Source organism: Podarcis erhardii (genome assembly GCF_964252035.2).
Source record: "Podarcis erhardii genome assembly, chromosome: 4".
Taxonomy (NCBI): domain Eukaryota; kingdom Metazoa; phylum Chordata; class Lepidosauria; order Squamata; family Lacertidae; genus Podarcis; species Podarcis erhardii.
The window spans coordinates 80,051,715-80,073,828 of NC_138508.1; the positions used below are offsets into that span (position 1 = coordinate 80,051,715).

The 22,114-nt window shown below is 42.5% G+C and overlaps 1 protein-coding gene across 3 annotated transcripts in view; it reads right to left on the reverse strand.

Annotated features, from left to right (window-relative positions):
• EDAR (ectodysplasin A receptor) overlaps window positions 1-22,114 on the reverse strand; it is a 77,017-nt gene that overhangs the window by 39,365 nt on the left and 15,538 nt on the right. For 2 of the 3 annotated variants that reach the window (XM_081858209.1, XM_081858211.1), the window contains exon 1: window positions 18,984-19,235. The exons of the other annotated variant lie outside the window; for it this stretch is intronic. In XM_081858209.1, coding sequence (XP_081714335.1) covers window positions 18,984-19,016 — 33 coding nt within the window. In that variant the 5' untranslated portion in view covers window positions 19,017-19,235. Of the gene's footprint in view, window positions 1-18,983; window positions 19,236-22,114 lie in introns of those variants that run through there. 3 annotated transcript variants of the gene reach the window in all.

Genomic DNA, 22,114 nt, shown 5'->3' on the forward strand with positions numbered 1-22,114 from the left:
CAACACTACCACCACGCTGACCCCTGACTATGGCAGAAACCCCACAGGAGAGTGAAATGGCTCTTTGCATGCAAAGGTGTACCACAAGTCTCCAAGCGGCTCTTGCAAGATGCGAACCCTCCCTCCTCACACCCCACCTCTCAGAGTGCACACCACATAGCCATTTCTAAAACACTAAGCAGCTTAGAAATGCTCTTGAATAAATACAGTAGTGACAGACCGGTGTTTTATTGGAAGCATGCACTTCTGAGTACTTGTTAACACACGCACACACAAATACAAATTACTCAAACTGTGTGGCGAGGACACACAAAGGTTTGGGCATCTCTAGTTCTCTTGGAAGCGTGCTTGAGTGTAGAAGGAGGCAGCAGGAGCTTGGCGATGCCAGGAAGCTGGCTGAAATTGATGGGGTCCATCAGGGTGTGGCACCCAGAGAATGGGAAGGCATGTTACCTTTGTACAGTAGGGAAGTTTTTACATACGCTCACACACCTCTCTCTATCTTTTATCCAGGCAAGCAAAAGTCATTATCGGAGTTCAGGGACAATTTCTAAAAACCGTTTGGGGTGTGAAGCAGCCCAGTGAGGGATGTGGCCTGGGGAGAATTCTGAGGGCCACACAGCAAGGACTGAAGGACCACATTCAGGCCTAGGACCTGAGGTTTTCTGCCATAGGGCACACATTTTCAACGGTCGCAGCTTATTTCTTACGCAATCCTTCCTCCAGTTCAAGACTCGTTCTGTATATATGTATATTATTTCCATTATTTATCCTGCACCTTGCCAACAGAGGAATTATACAGTACATGCTGCAGGCAATACAATTGATGATGAGGCCTGAGCAAAGACTCTGGATGAGAAATTTATTCTGGTATAGAATTTTTGCCAACTTAGTTTATTGAGGGTTGTAGCCTTTGGGAACAATATCCCAAAGAAAATACACACACACACACACACACAGAGAGAGAGAGTATACAGTTGTGATATATGTTAGCTTAGGTACTCTTTGAGTCTGCGAGACCTATAATTAGCTGAATGTAACAGTATCTTGGAAAAATCCTGAAACAATTGCTCGTTTCTCCCCCAGAGCACATACCCTAACTAAGCGCAATGAAAATATGCTACAGGTATGTTTTTGTCTTTATGGGCTGCAGTTCTACAAGCATTTACTCAGGAGCAGGTTCCATTAATATATATATATATATATATATATATATATATATATATATATATATCATTGTGCATAGCCAAGGGCCTTTACAATGTACAGCAGAGGGCAAGAACAAGGCTTCCCTATGAGAGTAGGTTCCATTCGGCTGAATGGGACTAGCTATGCAGGTTGCAGAGAGATGAGCAGCTCAAGTGACAGACCACCTCTATCAAAACTCCTATTTACAATTCAATGTCATTTGGACAATCTGAAGCCCATTGATATGTGTGGCTTGGAGCAAATGAATGAGAGAGAGAGTTTAATATGCTGTTCTCTGCACTCTTATCGTGTCTATCGCATGCCTCCATCCATGGGGAAAAACAAGGGGAACAGCTGAGCGGAGCTTTAATACTGCCTGGTTCCTAGATATTCTTCTACTATTCTTTGTCTTGTGGGGGCGGGGGCCTTTTCCCTCTCCTGTTCTGAAAGATTTAAAATGTCTGGCCCTTGTAGGATCTACTAACCACATGTTTCCCATTTACATGTCCTCATTGAAATCAGATGATTTATGAATAGCTCAGGAAACATAGAACAGGAGCTTTTATCACTTGGGTTCTGGCACAGACTCTCACATCTGTCCCTCCCCTTAACAGCAAAAAAGTGTCAGTTTTGGCCAGGTTAACAGATGTGCCAACATCCATTCTCTGGTGATAATTTGTATATAGATCCTGAAAGCCTGACAGAATGGCAAAACACAGAGCCTCTGGCATGCCCCAATTGTGGGCATGCCTCAAGTTGCCTTCACCAGATTTGATATGGAACAAAGCAGAAGTACACAAATTCTAATCTATGAGGAAGCAAATATTAACTAAAGTTGATTCACTAAGTGAGGTAATTCTTTGGTTTGCAAAAAAATAATAATTAAAAAATACTATAGTTCTAGACAAACTTGCAAATATTTCACTTTTCAGAACTGAAAAATAATCCAGTGTCTTGATTACTCAGAAAGAAGGGCCTCTGTATACACACAGTTATTTATCCATAAAATGTGCACTCAAGTTCACTGATCACTAGTTGCTCATTCCTGAGAGATCATTCTGGCTTTTAATGCACTGCTTTAAGCCACTAAGAGTGAGTTTATCACTCCCTTTCTTATGAAAATTATAAACTCAATACGGTGTAGTTATTTGAGGTATGGCACATCAACCATCATGAAGTTTGAAGCACCTGACTGAACTTCCAGATTGCCACAAAATATTTATTGCTTATGGGTTCAAGTTTTCAAAGAAAGGAAACATTCTCTACCTGAGGCCTTGAAGAGCCGATGCAAATAAAAACAGAGACTGTAATACTGAGCTAGGTTGACCAATGGCCTGACTCAGTAAAAACATTGTATGTTCACGGGCAGTAGTGTAGCGTGGTTGCCAGTGCCCGGGGCTGCACAGAGGGGTAGGTGGGAGGGAGGGAAATGGACAAAGTACGCATGCGCATTCAACTACCTAATGGCATCTGTGTCACCCGGGAGATCACAGCCACAGGGATAAGAAAATAATAGTCCCACCACATATGGAGCAATGTTCCAGTTAGTCCACAACCTCACCCAACATAAATTGGTATTGCCTTTGCCAATTCTAGATAGAAGCTTTTTAGTTTAGAGAAAAGGTGAGTCGGAGGACACGTTATGGAGATGTATAAAATTAGACATGGCATGTAAAAAGTGGATAGAGAAAAGTCTTTCTCCCTCTTGTAATGTTACACATCAAGGACATCTGTAAGCTGAATGTTGGAAGATTCGGGACAGATAAAAAAGTATTTCTTCGCACAAAACATAAACTACAGAATTCACTTCAACAGATTGGGTGCTAGCTTACATGACTTTAAGAGATGATTGGGCAAATTCATGGAGGCTAAGGAAATCAAAGTCTACTAGCTACCACTGCTTTATCCAAGACAGCATGTCTCTGAATGTCAGATGCTGGGAGACACAGTGCAGAACTTAGGTCATCCTTGTGGGCTTCCCACAGGCATCTGGCTGGCCACTGTAAGAGAAGCATGGTGGACAAGAGGGACCTTTGCCCTGAACAAGCAGAGTTCTAATCAGATTCAGATGAGCTGGCACACTTTTATTGTGCACGTCCATTACAAATAGGTAGAGGCGCCATCTTCTCAAGATGACTGAGAAGGCCCGACGCAACACATGTGATGTCACATGACGTCCTGATGTTGCATGTGCGACATTGTGAGGAGACAGAGGCGGAGCCAAATGCCCACTGAACATCGAGGGGGCCTGCTCCCTCCTCGTAAAAAGCACTTTAGAGTCCCCGAAACTGCCTCAGCCCCTAGGAGTTGGTGCTCATGCAAATAAGGGACCCCTGACCATTAGGTCCAGTCGTGACCGACTCTGGGGTTGCGGTGCTCATCTCACTTTATTGGCCGAGGGAACCGGCGTACAACTTCCAGGTCATGTGGCCAGCATGACTAAGCCGCTTCTGGTGAACCAGAGCAGCGCACGGAGAGTGAAATGGCTCTTTGCATGCAGAGGTGTACCACAAGTCTCCAAGCGGCTCTTGCAAGATGCGAACCCTCCCTCTTCACACCCCACCTTTCAGAGAGCACACCGCGTAGCCATTTCTAAAACACTAAGCAGCTTAGAAATGCTCTTGAATAAATACAGTAGTGACAGACCGGTGTTTTATTGGAAGCATGCACTTCTGAGTACTTGTTCACACACACACACACACAGGTAAAGGTACTGTAAAGGGACCCCTGACCATTAGGTCCAATCATGGCCGACTCTGGGGTTGCGGCGCTCATCACGCTTTACTGGCCGAGGGAGCCGGCATACAGCTTCTGGGTCATGTGGCCAGCATGACTAAGCCGCTTCTGGACCAGAGTAGTGCACGGAAACGCCGTTTACCTTCCTGCCGGAGAGGTACTTATTTATCTACTTGCACTTTGAAGTGCTTTCGAACTGCTAGGTTGGCAGGAGCAGGGACCGAGCAAATTCCGTTGCGGGAATTTGAACTGCTGACCTTCTGATCGGCAAGTCCTAGCCTCTGTGGTTTAACCCACATCGCCACCCTTTCAACTAGGTAATGTCCAAATCTCTGCTTTCAAAATCATTGTATGCAGACTGTGTTAATTGGCCGATCTGAATTCACCTGGAATATAGTTTTCCCTAGCAACTGGTGCTTTGCCTTTGGATGGATTTCTGGCACTGCTTTAGAAACCGAACTTGCAAACAGCCTTAATGCCACATGGCATTAACATTTTAAATTAGCATTGTCTTGTAAGCCGGCATCAATCACACTGTGTGTCTGTTTTCCTTTCTTTTCTTTGTGCCAAAAATGAGGCAATTGGTTCCCAGGCATCCCTGCTGTGAATATTTTATAGAAGAAAAATAAGGCAAAGTAACTCATAGCATTTGAAAAGTGGGTTGGTAAAGAGATGTTCGTTGCCTGCTGGGCTTCTATTTTTTAGAATTTAATCATTTTAAAATAACTTCATGGCAACAGAAACACATACAGTTGAGAGGAATGAGGAAAAGGTGGATGGGTTCCTTCTTTCTTTTTCTTTTAAGAATAAATACCTTGTTTTGCAGGTATTATGTGTTCACCTCCAGTAAGCGTCAATAGCATACCCTCCAACAATTCTCCAACGAAAACAGGGACATCCTAAGGAAAAGCGGGACATTCCGGGATCAAATAAGAAACCAGGGTGGAATCTACACACACATAAAAACCGTTCTGAAAATGCTTTTTTAAAAAAAAATACATTGAGTTTTCCAGAAGGCTAGTGTTGCATTCTGTACAGTGGTACCTCAGGTTACATACGCTTCAGGTTACAGACTCCACTAACCCAGAAATAGTACCTCGGGTTAAGAACTTTGCTTCAGGATGAGAACAGATATCATGCTCCGGCGGTGCGGCGGCAGCAGGTGGCCCCATTAGCTTAAGTGGTGCTTCAGGTTAAGAACAGTTTCAGGTTAAGAACGGACCTCCAGAATGAATTAAGTACTTAAGCCAAGGTACCACTTTATTGCACTTAAAACATTTTATTTGCAGCTGTGTAGCTGAGTCCCAGGATGACTTCTGTAAATCCAGGACTGTCCTTGGAAAACAGGGACACTTGGAGGGTCTGTGGAAAGCTTTGTGGAATTAAAGTTATTTTCCCTTATGAAACTAAAACACTTGCTGATTTTAACAACAACAACAAAAAATATTGACAAGGACAATGGTCTGTAAGGGTAAGTTGTTCATTTAGTGAATGATATTCCTCCAAGGTGCAGGGTATAAATGTTGTTGTTGTTGTTGTTGTTGTTGTTGTTGTTGTTGTTGTTGTTGTTGTTCCTTGTCACTGATAGTGCTGGGTGGTGGTGTCTAAGCTCCAGGGAAGGAGAGAGAATATAAATGTAGTTTTTAAAAGACAGAAACAACACTGGGTGTCCTATAGCCTGAGTGAAAGCAAAACTGTAGATTTTCTCCCCCCCCTCCCTTTTTTCAAATATAAAATTATTATTTACCATGGGGCAGTTGGGGGGGAGGGTTGCTTAGCAATTGGAGAGCAGCATGTGACCTGTGCCCCTTTGTAGTTATATAGGATGGTTCTTTATCCAGGCAAAAGAAGCCAATCTCTGAAATGATAAAACGGAAGCAACTTTGTAGGATCAGGCCATATGGTTCTAACCCATAAATCAGTTACACCAGAGTAGTCTCACTGACGTCTGTGGATGCCTTTGGAGCAAGCTATTTTTTGTGAATTATATTGTAGGTTCAAAGTCTAAAGGATCAAGGGAACCATTTTCCCCCTTCTCCCTCCCCTATGAAGCAGAAAAAGAATAACATACTCTGAACCCAGCCCATTATAAAACCTTTTATGTGTTCTGAGCTTGAGAAGCAGCTGGCCCTATATCTTGCTCCGCTGATTCACAGAAAAATCAATCTCTTCCTGCCGTTCTTTGAACTGACACACATCATCAATCAAAGTCACCATGGATCATTCATTCATTCATTTCACATCCACTTTTGGATTTCTTTTAAAGTTACCAATGCTCTTGCGGTGACGCAAAATAAAAAATGGAGGCAAGGGCTGACACAACCGGCAGAAGATTGTGCAGCTGGGAGGCAGTTTGGGGTTTGTAGGTTCCTGAATTGTTACTTTATAATCAAATATCCCGTTGATGATGCCAATTCAATAACTCCTTGAAGCAGTGCAGGGAAAAGGTAACCCGCTCTACCAAATTCCCAGTGGCAAAGGCAATTTGGGACTTATTTATTTATTTACATGTAAAATCATGAAACTGCTCTGCATTTCCTTTTGAGGTTTTGGCCCATGCATACATTTGCCTGAAATAAACCTGTTTATGGCTTCAGCCTTATAAGATGTTGGGTGATCTCAGTTCCCACTTAAGCCAATCTGTTACGGCACCACCTTACAGATGCTAACCTTTTAAACTGCTGTTGTAAAATAGGTGTTTCATTTCCATAGCAATGAAGCAGGCAGAGGCCTGCTTCTCTTTAGAGAAGGCCTCTTGTTTTTTGTTTTTGTTTTTTTTAAAAAAGAGGGATGGAGAACCTGTAGCCCTCAAGACCAGTGCCGGCCCTGCCATTAGGCAGAGTGAAGAGGCAGCCTCAGGCGGCTGATTTAGGGTTGCGTGAAGGGTAGCAAATTATTATTGTTGGTACTGTGGGATTTTCTGCCTCTGGTGCCAAAATAACTTGACCAACCTTTCGGACTGTGTGCCTTTGACTTGAGGAACACCATATGCTGCTGCATCTCAAGCAGACAAATGGAGTTGGACAACAATTCACATCATTCCTGTTGGGAGTTGGAAGTTCAAGAACATCAGGAGGACCGCAAGTTCCCCATCCTTGATTCAAAGCCTTGTGTTTCGGACTGGGGGTCAGGACCCTCTGAGGAGCCACAATACATGAAAGCCGGAACTATGAGACTGATGCACTTCTGTGGAAAGACGAATAGCAGCTGTCCACTTCCTTCAGTTTCTGAAAATCCAAGCAGAGGCCCTAGGCCCTAGTTTACCCTAGTTTGATGGTTCCTATTGCAAGATGAGTCTTATATAAGTGTTGGCCATGTGTAGGACACTCGCAGTTTCAAGCCAGAGTGGAAGATCAGTGCCATACTCTGATTATCACAATTTGAGTGCGGTTGTCTGCAAAAGAAGCCCCATGCATTAGTATCCGCTCACATTTAGGGGCTGTACATGATCAGAACACAAAATAGGGCAGCTTCCTAGTTGCATGAGGTATCTCTGAGCAAGCATCTGTTTGTGGGTTGAGCTTGCCTTGCAGACACAATCACACTCAGTGCTGGACCATCAAGGAGCAGAGCTAGTATGGCAACATGGTGTTGGGGGCAGTGGAAGAAGTATACCCCACTTTAAACTGGGTGCTCTACACACAAATAAAGCGTGGAAAGAGCTAGGGCTGTCTGCTTTGTTGTTGTTTAGTTGTTTAGTCATGTCCGACTCTTCGTGACCCCATGGACCAGAGCACGCCAGGCACTCCTATCTTCCACTGCCTCCCGCAGTTTGGTCAAACTCATGCTGGTAGCTTCGAGAACACTATCCAACCATCTCGTCCTCTGTCGTCCCCTTCTCCTTGTGCCTTCCATCTTTCCCAACATCAGGGTCTTTTCCAGGGAGTCTTCTCTTCTCATGAGGTGGCCAAAGTATTGGAGCCTCAGCTTCACGATCTGTCCTTCCAGTGAGCACTCAGCGCTGATTTCCTTCAGAATGGATAGGTTTGATCTGCTTGCAGTCTGCTAATGGGTGGTAAATATCCATATGTTGTGATCTTTCGAATGTAAAATCTATATTCAGATTGCAGGATAACACTTAATTCAGTACAGGCAACCCCTGGTTTGCGCGGGGATTGTGTTCTGGGTCATTGCGCGCTTACGTGAAACCATGTGAAATTGAAACGCCCCACTCTGTCCCTGTTCCACCCTTTTAGTGACATCTTTTATGACATTTCCGGGTCACTTCCAGATTTGGCCCTGTGGGCACATATAGGTCGAATATAAAACGGGAGTTGCCTGTGAGTTTAATATGTACTCAGTAATATGCACCCGTAGTACGAATGCATGTTGAGGCATTTGCAAATAAACATGGATCTGTCTCCATTGTAAATTGACAGCAGTGAGTAATTGAGCAGGGATGATAATAGCACCAACCTGGCACCAAGACCCCACATAAGAGATCAGAGCTTGCAACAAAGAAGCAGTGTGTGAACTAGCGCTTTAGGCGCTTCCAAATGTTTATCCATCATAATCATTTGCACATCCCTTTAATCAAAGATAACAATATAAAGAAGAATATGAAACGCTTTAAAAAAGAAAACCAGAGTGAAAAAAAATATGAGTGAAGAACAGTCTTCCTGTGCTTGTTACAGAACTGCCCATGTCTACTCTACCTCCTTAAACATCTTAGTAATAGTTTTGATCTTCATTAATTATAGGTCAGGAAAGCTTATAGAGGGAACCTGTCTTTTTAAATACAAACAAGATTAATTGCAAGGCTCCTGCATAAGGTGAACCACCAGCAGTTTAACAACAACAACAACAAAAAGCACACACACTTGCTTTTGAGAAGCCCCCAGCTTAAAAAAAAGAAAAAAAAGAAACCAATATAGAAGTTTAACTGTTACAGGAAGCAAAGCAGCTGCCAAATTATTATGCCTGTGAGCTTCACCCTCGTTATTAGACTAAATGAATGCCCCCACTCCTCCACTTTCATCCTCTTCCAGGCAGAGGGAAAAGAAAAGGAGAGCGGGTGGTGGGGGAGAGAGAAATCACTTTGCACAAAGAAGTGTCTCTGAAGTTTGGAATGCACCCTGGTTGTTTGAAGAATTGATTTATACCTGACACCTTTCTTTAAGCTCATTGTTGAGACTCGCCTGTTTTCAAATCAACCGCAGACTGACTGCTTGAGGTTCTTCATCTCACGGCGACCACATAAGCTAAGATAAATGCGCAAGGAATGGATAATGCTTTCAGGTTAGGAAAAGGTGGGGGGGGAACATGAGGGGTGGGAGAAGCGGAGGAAGGAAAAGATAAAGCATATCCTTAATGCAGCTCGTCATGAGCCCAAAAGGGGTTTGGGGGTAAAGATGGATAGATAGAGGAAAATAAATGTCACAGAAAAGCAAAGAGGGAAGAAGAGAGAGATGTTCTACAAGGAAATCTAGCGGGTTTGGCGGCAGAAATTACCCATTCAGCCAACTCTGTTAGAAAACCTGGCTACAATTACGGATGCTGTAGGACCGAGAGCGATGCTTAACCATCTAAACCATCATGCTATCTCATTTCATTTCATTTTATATATGGGAACGTATACATTTGCTTTTCTGCACTACCCCACATAGCAGCCCTAGGAACATGCCAAGTTAAGATTTGCTTATGAAATCACATACCAGGACCAGTTTAGAGGACTGCATCACTGCGCTCCGGATATAAAAGCCACTTTCCAGTGATTTCTCATGAACACAATGACAGATTTTGGCAGCTATATGTAAGGATGGGATGGCCAGACACTGCTTAATTCAGGCAGACAACACAAAGCATGGAACACAAAGCAGGGATTTGATAGCTCTAAGAAATTTCACACATCAACTCCCTTCTCAGCCCAACTTCTTAATTTTGCATCCAGAAAACAAACAGCACAAATGAACACACATCTCTTCTGGATTAGATGGTTTCCAATGATTTCCTTCCTCTGGTGGAAAGAGGTTAATCTGACAGAAGGGGGCTTTTTCCAATAGGACTCCTTCTATTAGAGGGGAACCTTTGTATGCTACAGCATGTTCTGAAGTCATCTGAGTGACTTCTCAAGGGGTTTGACCCAGATTTAGTCATGCTTGGAAGAGACCCATTTAACTAAACATAACAGTGTCAGTCTGGATTCAACCCAGCAAACATACACTTTCATTTAAACCCAATTGTTTTTAAAACCCAGCAAACATACACTTTCATTTAAACCCAATTGTTTTTAAAACAGTCTCTTACACAATTTTTCATTTCAGCAATACGGAATGGCAATTCCAGGAAACAAAATAAATAGACTGCTGGACAGGTTTAGGAAAGATGCTGACATTTAAAACTGGCAACAATGAGCAAATGAAGGACGTAAAATATCTATGATGCTAAGCTCTTGAATCTATGTATAACGGTCACAAGACAGCACAGAAAAAAGTCAGTGCTAAAACCCATTGATTTAAATGGGATTTTAGAGTGACTTACTTTGTGGACGAGCATCTGATATTTGGCAAATGAGACAGTTCTATTTTGTATGTCCACTGTAACATTACACAACTACTGTATTCTGGTTGCATGGAATTACATCAGAATGCTTTTAGATTGTTGACCAAATAAATCTTGCTTCCTTCATACACTTTCACACAACCCAATGCAATAGCGTTGTAGGACACTACACCAGGCAGTTGTAGATATTGCAGTACAGCAGTGCTGCACTGATCTGATGCCTTGACTTGGTGCTGCATAGTATGAGTCCCTTATACTTGACCCTCGTCTATTACACTGATCGACCATCCTTTAACCCAGCCAACAACTCCCAGCATCCTTGACCATTGGTCATGCTGGCTGGGGCTGATGGGAATCGAGTCCAACATCTGTACAATGACAGGCACAGCACTCCTAACATAATGCAATGATTGATTACAGGAATAAGTTGAAATCTCTCCATTGATATGATTATGCTCTGGATCCAGTGCTGCAAAATGCTCCAAACCCGAATTTCTGTTTTTTCAAGTTCAGAAAATGTTTTTAGTCACGCAAGCTTTGAGTTCGCTAACCTTTCTGCTCATTTTTTAAAATGTACTTGAAAGAATTTGAATGCCGATCCAAATTATCTGGGCATATTGACATCTAATGTTATGGTCCAGAAATATTTAGAAGCCAGAGCAATGATTTTCAGCCATCTCCCAGAGAACATTTTCTACAGTTTGAATCATTAGGAAACAGCACCATATCTGACAGAAACTGGGCAGGCCATTACATGTCAGGATAAAGTAGGCAAGTGAATATTAAGTTTTTTGCTTGGTGGTTAAACACATACAAAAAGTGTGGCAGGGGAGGACTTCTTATGTATCAGATGGTACATCAGCAATGTAAGTGAACAGCAAAGCCTTTTGCGCTTAGAGTGTCAAGCAGTGTTTGCCTGTATCAGTGGATAAAAGAGTGCACATTAGTTCTTAATCTAATCTGATTCCCTGCTCATCTAACATTGCCTTGTTCTTTTCTCCACATTGACCACCCTGATCAACTGTTTGTCATGAAGTGAGAGCCAGCTAGATATTTTATTATTTAATTGAGAAATGGCGCCTGGCACTCCACAAGATGAACTCCACAAGCGGCTGCAGGTTGACCTACCAAATTTCTGTCAGCCACTTTTTTACCTATAAGGAAAAGTTCGATGTTGTCAAGTATATCACTACTGTATATTATTCCCCCTCTCTCTCTTGGATTTGGTGTGGAACTTGAAAATATGCATATTTGTCCACCGACATTTGTCAGTTCTACATTTTTCTACTAATAGTATAATCCTATAAATGTAAACTCAGAAGTAAGTCCAACTGAATTCAGTGGTGCATCTTCCCAAGGAAGAGGTTAGAGGATAACAACTCAAAGGTACCAGTTTGAAGGCCTTCCTTGAACAAATAAAGTGAAATTATTTTTGTACTTTAGTGTTCAGGAAACACCCCTCAGTAACATTTGAAAAGGTACCTCAGAGTGACATGACCTTGATGATATGATTTGAAATGACTGCCAACAAGAAATAATTAGAAAACCAACCAATAGTTATGGACAGAAACCAATCAGCTAGAGCAGCTATACTTTATTCCGATGACAGATCATTCCTCAAGCTATGAGCATTCCATGTTGCAAACATTAACTTTCATCACTGATCAGGAAAAACGACAAGGATTTAAACTAGTGCTTACATTCTGAACAGGCCCTTTGGTGGAAGGCTGTGAAGCTAATAGCTACTGAAAATGATCCTTTAAAAATTGCACTGGTACGTGCAATAATTTCACACCGTAATGAATGAGGGTGGAGTGATAAATTGGTTTGCGTCATGGAGAAGGAATCTTTGACTCTCCAGATATTGTTGGACTACAACTCTTGTCACCCCTTCACCATCCTAAATGGGGGTTGATGGGAGTTGGAGTCCAACAAGATCTGATTCCTCACCTCTGGTTAACCTAATGAATGACACAGGTCTAAGACAGACTATGGAACACATACTTGCTCCACTCTTCTTATATTCTCAACAAGATGCTTAGTTAGAACATAGATATTTTGCCAGCCTTCTCATTCAGGGTATGTTCACATTAATCGCTTAAAACTGGTTTATAAATCAAAGGAAACAAACGGTGACATTGAAAACAATTAGCATGATTCTGCATAGAAATGCTAAAGACAGCAGTTTTCTTCCCTTCTTGCAAAAAAAAAAAAATATGTGTTGGACCTCAGCAGATCTTAAGGAAATCATCCTTTATACTTTATGACCTGGATCCCTCAGTTGCAGTAAACAATCACAGAAAACAATGCAATTCCTGTTAAAGCACGAAAACCTAAGGGTCACCTTTCCGCTTCCACGGGGATGCAGAGAGGTAAACAGTACTTCGGTTTCTAGCAAACCATCCTAAAGGGGGATGGTGGCACAGTGACTCAGAAATTCTTTTGCCAAAACGCCATGGGAATCCTGATGGTTAGATATGAGTCACTGATCCAAGCAAGGCAGAAGATGGAAGTCTCTATGGGATGCCTCTCCCGCTCCTAGCACAGGGACCCGACCGGTGCTCTTCTCTGTACACCACACCTTACCCTCAAGCAATGTTTTACTGCTCCGCTGAAGTTGGTTAAGCACAAATTAGAACCGATAATAGTATCACCGTACACAATGGAGTTTACTAGAGGATAACGCTTTGGAGAACAGTCTCTCCATGCACAATGCCACACCTCTTTCCTCAAGGCAAGGGAAGAGACAGTATGCCTGAGCAGCTTATCAAGCTGCACCCTGCACAGACTGGTCATGCCTATCTAGTGTTCTTGTGGCTTCCACTCATCTCAGCACACGCCATTGAGGCTAAAAGCCTCCCCTGAATAACCACCGAAAAAGCAAGATGAATAGGAGCGACATAAGAAAGATAAAGTCTGTAAAGTGCAACTTGCCCTTCCGGCAAGCCTACAGGTGCCATCCTGTGATGGCAATAGCCTGAAAGATACCATCTGTTTCCTAGAAGCCTTCAGGTGCTGAGCTACATACGAGACAGCATATATTCCAGGTGGAAATAACAAGCTGAACCAACAAAGCGTTTGGGTCAGTTGAAGAATGTACTCAGTGACACACAGAAGCCAAAGGAATTTCAGAGTCTACCAGAAGCGGTTCACTATGTGGGGGACCCCAACATCAATCAAGCCCATCTGTTGACTGACAGCATATCAACCAGCAAGCAAGTTGGATTAGTAGATATAGGCCCAATGCCTATGCCAATAACACAACAACGAACTTGTATCCAATTTCCCACAACATTTCCCACCCATCCCCAGAAATGTTGGAAGGTATCATGAAGAATGAAGAATCACTAAATGATTCTTGAATCAATCAATGAAGAATCACTAAATGATTCTTTTTTAAGGCATTGCTTTTTATTTCCATTGCTTTGATACTCTCCATCCCCAGTGCTTTCATTTGATGCAACACTACGGGTGCTGCTGGCATGGGGTGGGACTTTTCTACAAGTTCCTGAAGAGCTCTCATATATATATATCAGCTGACATACGTCAAATGTCTCCATGGAATGCATTTGTTCTCCAAAGGTGCTTCCAGACTTCAACTACTCTGATGACTGTTGTGTGGAACCAGAATATGAAACAGGAAATATCCCACAGAAGAAACATTTACAACAGAGAAGTAACCTTCATAAGTGGTTCTTGGGGTAGTGGGGGTGGGATCACTGCCACTGAGGAATGCTTGCTCTTCATCTCATTCTAATCTTGCTGATACATTAGGGCTACAGAGGAAATTGACACCTGGTTTGTAAGTATCTACCTGCCATACTATCACCTAAGGATCAAGTGTGTTTGTGGAGGTGGAGGTGTGAAACCCAACATTTGGAAGCCCTCTGAGAGTCGAGTACCTTTTGCACACACATTCTGTGCTCAATATGCTGTGCATATGGCCTTCAGCACACACAACAATAACAACAACAACAACTGGAAGCCCTGCCACCTGCTTGGATTTCTGCCCGTACATCTTTTATATGCTGACAAACACTGTAAAATAAGTCCCATGACCCCATAAACTTGAATAGGTTTCCTGCATTTGTGTACAGCAGCTACATTACAGCTTAGTGCTCAGCTGACTTCCTTCTGTTTTTTTAAAACATTCCCAGAAATCTATTCCTTGATGCCAAGTAAATATAACATTACATGATATCAGCTCACTCACACTGCAAGTGACATTTAATTACATCCATAAATACTAATGTTCTTCCCGTCATCTGCATTGAGCATTTTGACAATCAGGCTATTGTTCTCCTCAGGTAATCACCTCCGTTAGAGATGCTGGTGTCCTAAGGAAAGGGTGTTCTAACTGATGTTAACATCGTGTATGGTATGTTGTTTGCACTTTGTGCCAGGAAATGTAGTGGGAGAAGTTTTTTGCTTCTTCCTTCCCCCTTTTTTTCTTTTTGACATTCAACTTTGCTGTGTGTGGTACTGAAAATGAATGTCTTTCCATTATTAAATCATTATTATTGCAAATGTGGGGCTCATTTGTGCTTCCATGCCTGGGACAGCTCAGTTGGTAGAGCATGAGGCTCTTCATCCCAGGGTCATGGGTGTGGGAGCCAGTGTGGTGTAGTGGTTAAGAGTGGTGGACTCGTAATCTGGGGAACCGGGTTCGCGTCTCCGCTCCTCCACATGCAGCTGCTGGGTAACCTTGGGCCAGTCACACTTCTCTGAAGTCTCTCAGCCCCACTCACCTCACAGAGTGATTGTTGTGGGGGAGGAAGGGAAAGGAGACTGTTAGCCGCTTTGAGACTCCTTAGGGTAGTGATAAAGCGGGATATCAAATCCAAACTCTTCTTCTTCTATGGGTTCAAGCCCCACGGTGGACAAAAGATTCCTGCATTGCAGGGAGTTGAGCTAGATGGCCCTTATGGCCTCTTCCAAACTACAATTCTATGATTCTGTGCTCAGGTATATAATTCACATCCAAAGTCTCTCTCTCTAGCTGGCTGTCCCAGGGCCAGCTGGGCAAGCCAATCCAGTATGAGCCTGAAGCACTTGGGTGCCCCCAGCGGAATGGTGCCCCATACCACAGCATGCCATGGGTCTCCCGAGTTTGGCCACACCTCCTCTTCAATCCCTGTGGCTTGTCATACCCCAGTGGGACTAACTATACAAACATACATTCCCAGAGGAACCTGCTTCCTGATGGGGTCCCTGGCTTGAATTATAATTACAAGGAAGGAGATTGAAACTAAACTTTAGGAAGAACTTGCTGATGGCCACAACTATTTGACAGTGGAATAGACAACCTCAGAAGTAGAAATTGACTCCCCTTCATTGTAGGTTTTTAACAGATATAACAACAACAACAACAACAACAACAACAACAACAACAACAACAACAATAACAATAATAATTTATTTTTACCCCGCCCATCTGGCTGGGTTTCCCCAGCCACTCTGGGCAGCTTCCAACAGAACACTAAAATACAATAACCTATTAAACATTAAAAGCTTCTCTAAACCGGGCTGCTTTCAGATGTCTTCTAAAAGTCTGGTGGTTGTTTATCTCTTTGACATCTGGTGGGAGGGCGTTCCACAGGGCAGGTGCCATTACCAAGAAGGCCCTCTGCCTGGTTTCCTGTAACTTGGCTTCTCGCAGCAAGGGAACCGCCAGAAGGCCCTCGGTGCTGGACCTCAGTGTCCGGGCAGAATGATGGAGGTGGAGACACTCCCTCAGGTAGGATGGCCATCTGCCGTCTACCTTTTCCCCCAAGAACCCCTAGAAACCTGATTCTTTCATTTTTATATATATAAAAAGGAGACTCAGATATTTAGCAAATCACCCTGAGGGCCACCTGATCTACCCACTGCCTGTTTCTGTACAGCATTTAGAATACATTCCCGATGGAGTTTAGTTGACATACAAAAATTCATTGGCTTTCCTAACTATTATATATACTTTTCATACATAATCATGTCACCGCCTACATGGATCCTCTTCCCAGAGATTATATTTGGTGGCATATCTGCCCTTCGGGGTCCTTCAGAGAGAATTGTTTGAGGTAGTGCTCCTGCTCTATAATCAATGAGGCTTCCCCCTTCAGGGCGCATGTCTTCTGCTACAATGATGTAATGCTTGAGTAATTTGACCCTTAGGTGCTGGAGGAATACATATCTTATTGAAAAGCACAGAGATGTAGGGCTTAAGGGGGTAACCTGAATCCACGGAAGTCAGCGAGCGTTTGGCAGCGACTTCAGTGAATCTGGACATTTTGATATAAGGAAGCATGCCCTCCAGAGAAACCTACACTTCTGCACGCATAAGCACATAAGGTTTCTTTTCTTTCTCTAGATTTGCCAGCAAATACTTGCATCTTAAAAATCGTTCATATGTGGCATGTTAAATGTACTGTATGGTACATTGACCAGTTTCCGCCTTCCTTCTAATTGCATTTACTTGCTAGTAGGTAACAGGTTTTGCTTCTAAGCGTGCTGAGGCTGTCAGCAGAAGTAAGAAAATGTTACATTTGTCACTCATTTTTATGAAAACCAAAGCCTTTAAATGCTACGTTGAAATCAGTAAGTGCATCGCAACCACGCATTATCACAGTCTTTAAACTTTTCTCTTCCTATCCAGTGCTGGATTACCAAATAGGCAGAGTAGGCACAGGCCTAGGGGCCCCACGCCTTTTAGCGGCCCCGTGATAACGGATCAAAATAATATTGATTTGACCTTGAAAGAAGCGCACAAGGGGTCCCCCGATATTTCAGCTGCCTAGGGGCCTCCACAGAGTTTAATCCTGCGCTGTTCCTATGGCCAAGTGTATGAGTTTACACAAAAATAAGACAAGTGTTACATCTGTACCATTGGTATATCTGGTTCCATATTTGCAACCAGTGCATTGCTTCTTTATTAATATAGATTCATTGAAAAGCTGGAAAAATAACAAATCCTTTAAACGCTTTAGTACTGTAATCACAAATCCACCAGTATTAAAAGATAACTAATCCTTGTTAGATGACCTCAAGTAGGTTATATACACTGAGAATTGAGGTAAGTGATGGGATCGTTAACAACTCAGTAACATTTTTTAAAAGGATTAGAATATGTAACAAATCCTGTCCTTATACTGTGGTTGCCCAAATGAGGGGTGGTTTAGAAGGAGTGAGGAACCTGTGGCCTTCTGGATATTATTGGATTCCCAAGCCCCATCAGGCCCAACTTGCATGACCAATGGCCATGGATAATGGAAGCCAAGAAGATATGGGGAGCCAGAGTTCCCCATTCCTGATTTACAGGGAAGGCATGGGGTTTCAGAGAGGGATGGAATCATGAAGTAGGTGGCACGTCCCCTTGTCCCCCAAGTCCAAACCTGGGTAGATTGAATGTCCCCAGCAGATGCCCCTTCATTGCCTTATCATCCGTGTGTCAACCTTGTGAAAAAGGTTCCTCAGAAAGACCTGCTGTTTTCTTTTTATGATGCTTCCTGGTACATTGTTTTAGAGGGGTGTCAAATAAATTCTGCCCCGTTTCTCTGCTAGCGCTGGTGATAGGAGTGGAACCCCAACCCATAGCTCTTTGCATGCAGCACCAAGTCTTCACACATGACTGTGTTATGTGTGACACGTGAGCAAGGGTCTCCTTCTCTCTGCCTGCATCTCATCTACAAAACGGATTATTGCTGCTGGATCATTGGAGGGGGTGTGGAGAAAAATAGACGAGTTCATTTAGAAGGGGGACTCATGTTCAAAAAGTATGAGAAACACTAAAGTAGCACAGACTCTCCTGCTTTTACTAAGCTTAATACACCTCTTTATTTGAGTGTAAAGAAATGAGCTATGCGAGCATCATTTGTACATGCTATCTCATCCACCTCTTCTTTATTGTTTCATTAAATTGAAAAGCATAGCTAGGCACCAGACCCCAGCATCCCTAATAGCCCTTCTAAACCCTTAAAAATGCTCCTAAAATAAATTGAGATTGCATGGATGTAGGAGTTGACAGAGCTTGCACTTACTAGCCAGAGTACTAAGGGCAGGGTGCAAATGTCACTGAAATCAGTACCAATCTAGAGTTTTTATGCAGGTTCTTCTTTAGTGTTTAAATGTGTCCCAAAAGGTGGGGAGAAGAATGGTTCTATATGTGTCGATTCAAATGTATATCCCACTGATTTCAATGAGGATGATAGCCAGGTCATCAGATACAGTCTTGTAGCCCCAGAAACTTTATTTAAGGCAGAAAAGCAATATCGTTTTAGCATGTTTGAATCTATTTCTAAATGCACCTTATTGCGATTGATGAAACTGTTGAAATGACCTGTCCATTGGTGCTTATTACACAACAGGATTTTTTCACCATTAAAACAATCCATTTCCACCAGAAATATATACTAATTGTCACTTGCATTTTAGTACGATGACTTGCTCAGTATTTTCGGGTTAGTTATCTTTGATTGCAAAACACACAAACAAACAAAAGATTAAATCTATGGTAACTCTGGCAAAATATCCATTTTGGTAGAGAGCTGTAAAGCAATAATTCTAATATCGTCTCTTACCATTGTTCTGCTTTCTTCATTTTGCTCTTCCATCACAAGAGGAAAACTGCTCTGAAGCTTTTGCCGTGTCTAAAACCTTACCTAGGTTTCGCGCCTGATCCTGGGAAGGCGGAGCAGCTTCCCAGCTTGGGAGGGAGTGCAAGACGGAAAGAAATAAATCAACTTTTTGATCTATGCCAAACAGTTTGAAAAGGAAACCATCCAAGCTCAAAAGCCTTAGAGTCTAACCCAGGGTTAGACAACTCATTTGGTGTAACTTTAGAGCACATCGAAAAGCAAATCGTGGCTGGAGGGCTGTACATTTTAGTTACAGCTAATCATCAAATCTGCATATTTTTTTCATTAACACAATGGGTGCCAAGACGCAGTTAATAGACATGTAGGCTTTCCTCTGTGACATTTTTATTTCAGAATTATTAACTCCGAATGGGAAAAGTCACAAATCAAGAGCCTCAGCCGTCACGAAATGTACTTGGGAATTATGAATTGCACAACACTTAATGTTAGGCTTATCTTAATCGGTCTTAAGAGTTTCTGAGCCTGTGGCACATTTTGATTCTTTTCTCCCTGCAATCACAGTGGCTGGGAAGTAACATTTTAGCAAATGACAGCTTTGAATCTTGGCTGCAGGATGCCCCGAATAGTTGTTTTCCTCCCCCCACCCCCCTTTGCAAGACTGGCACAGGCCCATTCCACAAAATGAGATTTTACTAGGGGTGTCTGTGGACCCCCCCCAATCCACCCGGTGGTCTTGATCTGTGGCCACCAGATCAGACCAATTCATCCTGTTCTGCCGGGGGGGGGGGGGCTGGTCACCAAATCCATCCCTAAATCAATTCAGGGGTGTAGCAAAGGAATTTTAAAGGGTTTTTAAAAAATCCTATTTGAACGTATTGAAAATATAGTTGGGAGGGCGTGTGCCAGCACCACACAGGATCAGATTGCAAAAAGGAGCAGCACCACACAGGACCACACAGGATTGGATCCTCCTGTTCAATAGTTGTTAAGAAGGAGCATCAAATCCTTCACAGTGCTGCTTCAGGGGCAGGAAGAAGGAGAGGTGTGGAAGGAAAGGCTCTTGCCCTCCTTCTCAGGTCAAGACACAGCTGTGTGGTAGGTCCCTCCTTTTCTGCAGATTGTCCTTCTCACTCACACCTTCCTCTCCTTCTTGCCTGAGGTCCAAATCCTTCTGAATACACCCAGTTTGGCTCAGGATTTCAGCCCCAGAGAAATCCAGTGCACAGCCTTAGTTTTTAATGCACTAAACGTTGTGTTCTATCCTGTCACTTCTCCACTTGTTCTTCCATTGTCGTCGTCATCATCATCATCATCATCATCATCTTTTATTTGTACCCCGCCCTCCCCGGGTGAAACTGGGCTCAGGGCGGCTAACATCAAATATATGACATTGGTATAAAATCAAACAATAATTAAATTACCTCCTAAGAACAAGTCAGGATCAAATTGTAGGCTTAGTACCTTTTCCAAATTTCTGTATGTGATATATTTTCTTTCTACTATATATTTTGGGAAATTGTTCATTTGTTGGTTATCCATTTGGACACCACTTAAGACGTCGTAACCAAACTTTGCATGATGGTTAGGGAGCTCAAGGAGTAGGTTTTTTGTCTATGTTGACTACGATTCACCACCATTTTGAATCAAGATGGTGGGCTGAACCTCTCAAAATTGCCCTGATTTTAACAAAATTTTGCAAGGTGGTTCCTCAGATCAAGGAGTAGGTTTTCATCTATATTTGGATTCAGTTGAATGCCATTTTGAATCAAGAAGCCAGAACCTTTAAAACCTGCACTGATTTTAATCACTTATTTCAAAACTGCCTTGATTTTTCTTTCTTTCTTAGAATTCCCAAACAACACTCAATATTTTATATCTGAGGAAATCATGGTATTTTCATCTTTGTAGTCTGGCTGTATGTGTTTCAGAAATACCTAGAAGTATTGTATGCAACATTTTTATCAAATACAAGACACACCATTTCTCTTCACTAGGGGCAAATCTACACTGGTCAGTTATAACGTTAAAATGCATTATAAAAATGTGACAGCTGAGGGCTCTGTAGAACAGCAATCCATCTTCAATGGGAAACTGCATTGAGAGCTATTATTACATTTTTTAAAGCGTTTTTGCAATCGGTGTAGATCCAGCCCAAATCATGCCATGCTGTGGGTTTGAGAATAAAATAAAAGTTCTTGAAGGATGTGAGCTCCCCAGTTTTGTAATCTTGACACGTTTTATTTAAAATACTAAGAGAGAACAAATTCCATTCCTGTCTGACAACCTCACAATGTCATTTCAACAACCTCTTATTGAATTACTATTACTTTTCATTTTCTTTTGCCGTTGATTATGTTGATGCACAAATTATGGCAATCATTCCCTTTACAGGAGGACTAGATATCCTGCTGGTGTGGGACTTGCAAAGTATTGCTTGCTACCTACAAATGCTGATTAGGGCATGCTTGTTCTGAATTGCCTGGAAAAACCCTTGATTCCCTCAAAGTAGGAGAAACGCACACATCTAAAATATTGTTTAGTTGCCATTTGCAAGCAATTAAAACTAATTGCACTTCTTATCTAGATGTGGAAATTAATTCTCTGGAAGGTAATTTTCTGCACCGAGGTGCTACAATCATAAAATGTATGGCCCAGTCCTAAAACTTGCTGAACCAAATAATAGCTTAGTTTATAATCCTGGGGTGAATAATGAGGACAAAAGAATGGAGAACTGCATGGCTCAAGACGAGCAAAAGCCCTCGTCCAGCCTTCTGTCTCATACATCAGTCACCAGGCGCCCTGAGGGAAGCTTTTAAGCAAGACACGATATCCTGCTGTTGTTCCTTTCTATTAATATGGAAATCTCATCCCCAAATATAGCCTTTGATACGTATGGCCCTATTAAAAAGTGTTAGCTTTCTTTAAAGAATGTCTATGCTGGTGGTTGTCATAAGATCTAGTGACAATGTATTTCTTAAGATCTAAATTGTTTGTTGTGGTCATACTCTGAATTGGGTTACTGTGTTCATTCCTTCCACACCACTCTGAATCAGTTTTATACATTTCTACCTTGTGTCTCTTAGGGTGCTTCCAGACTGTCACTATTCTCATGT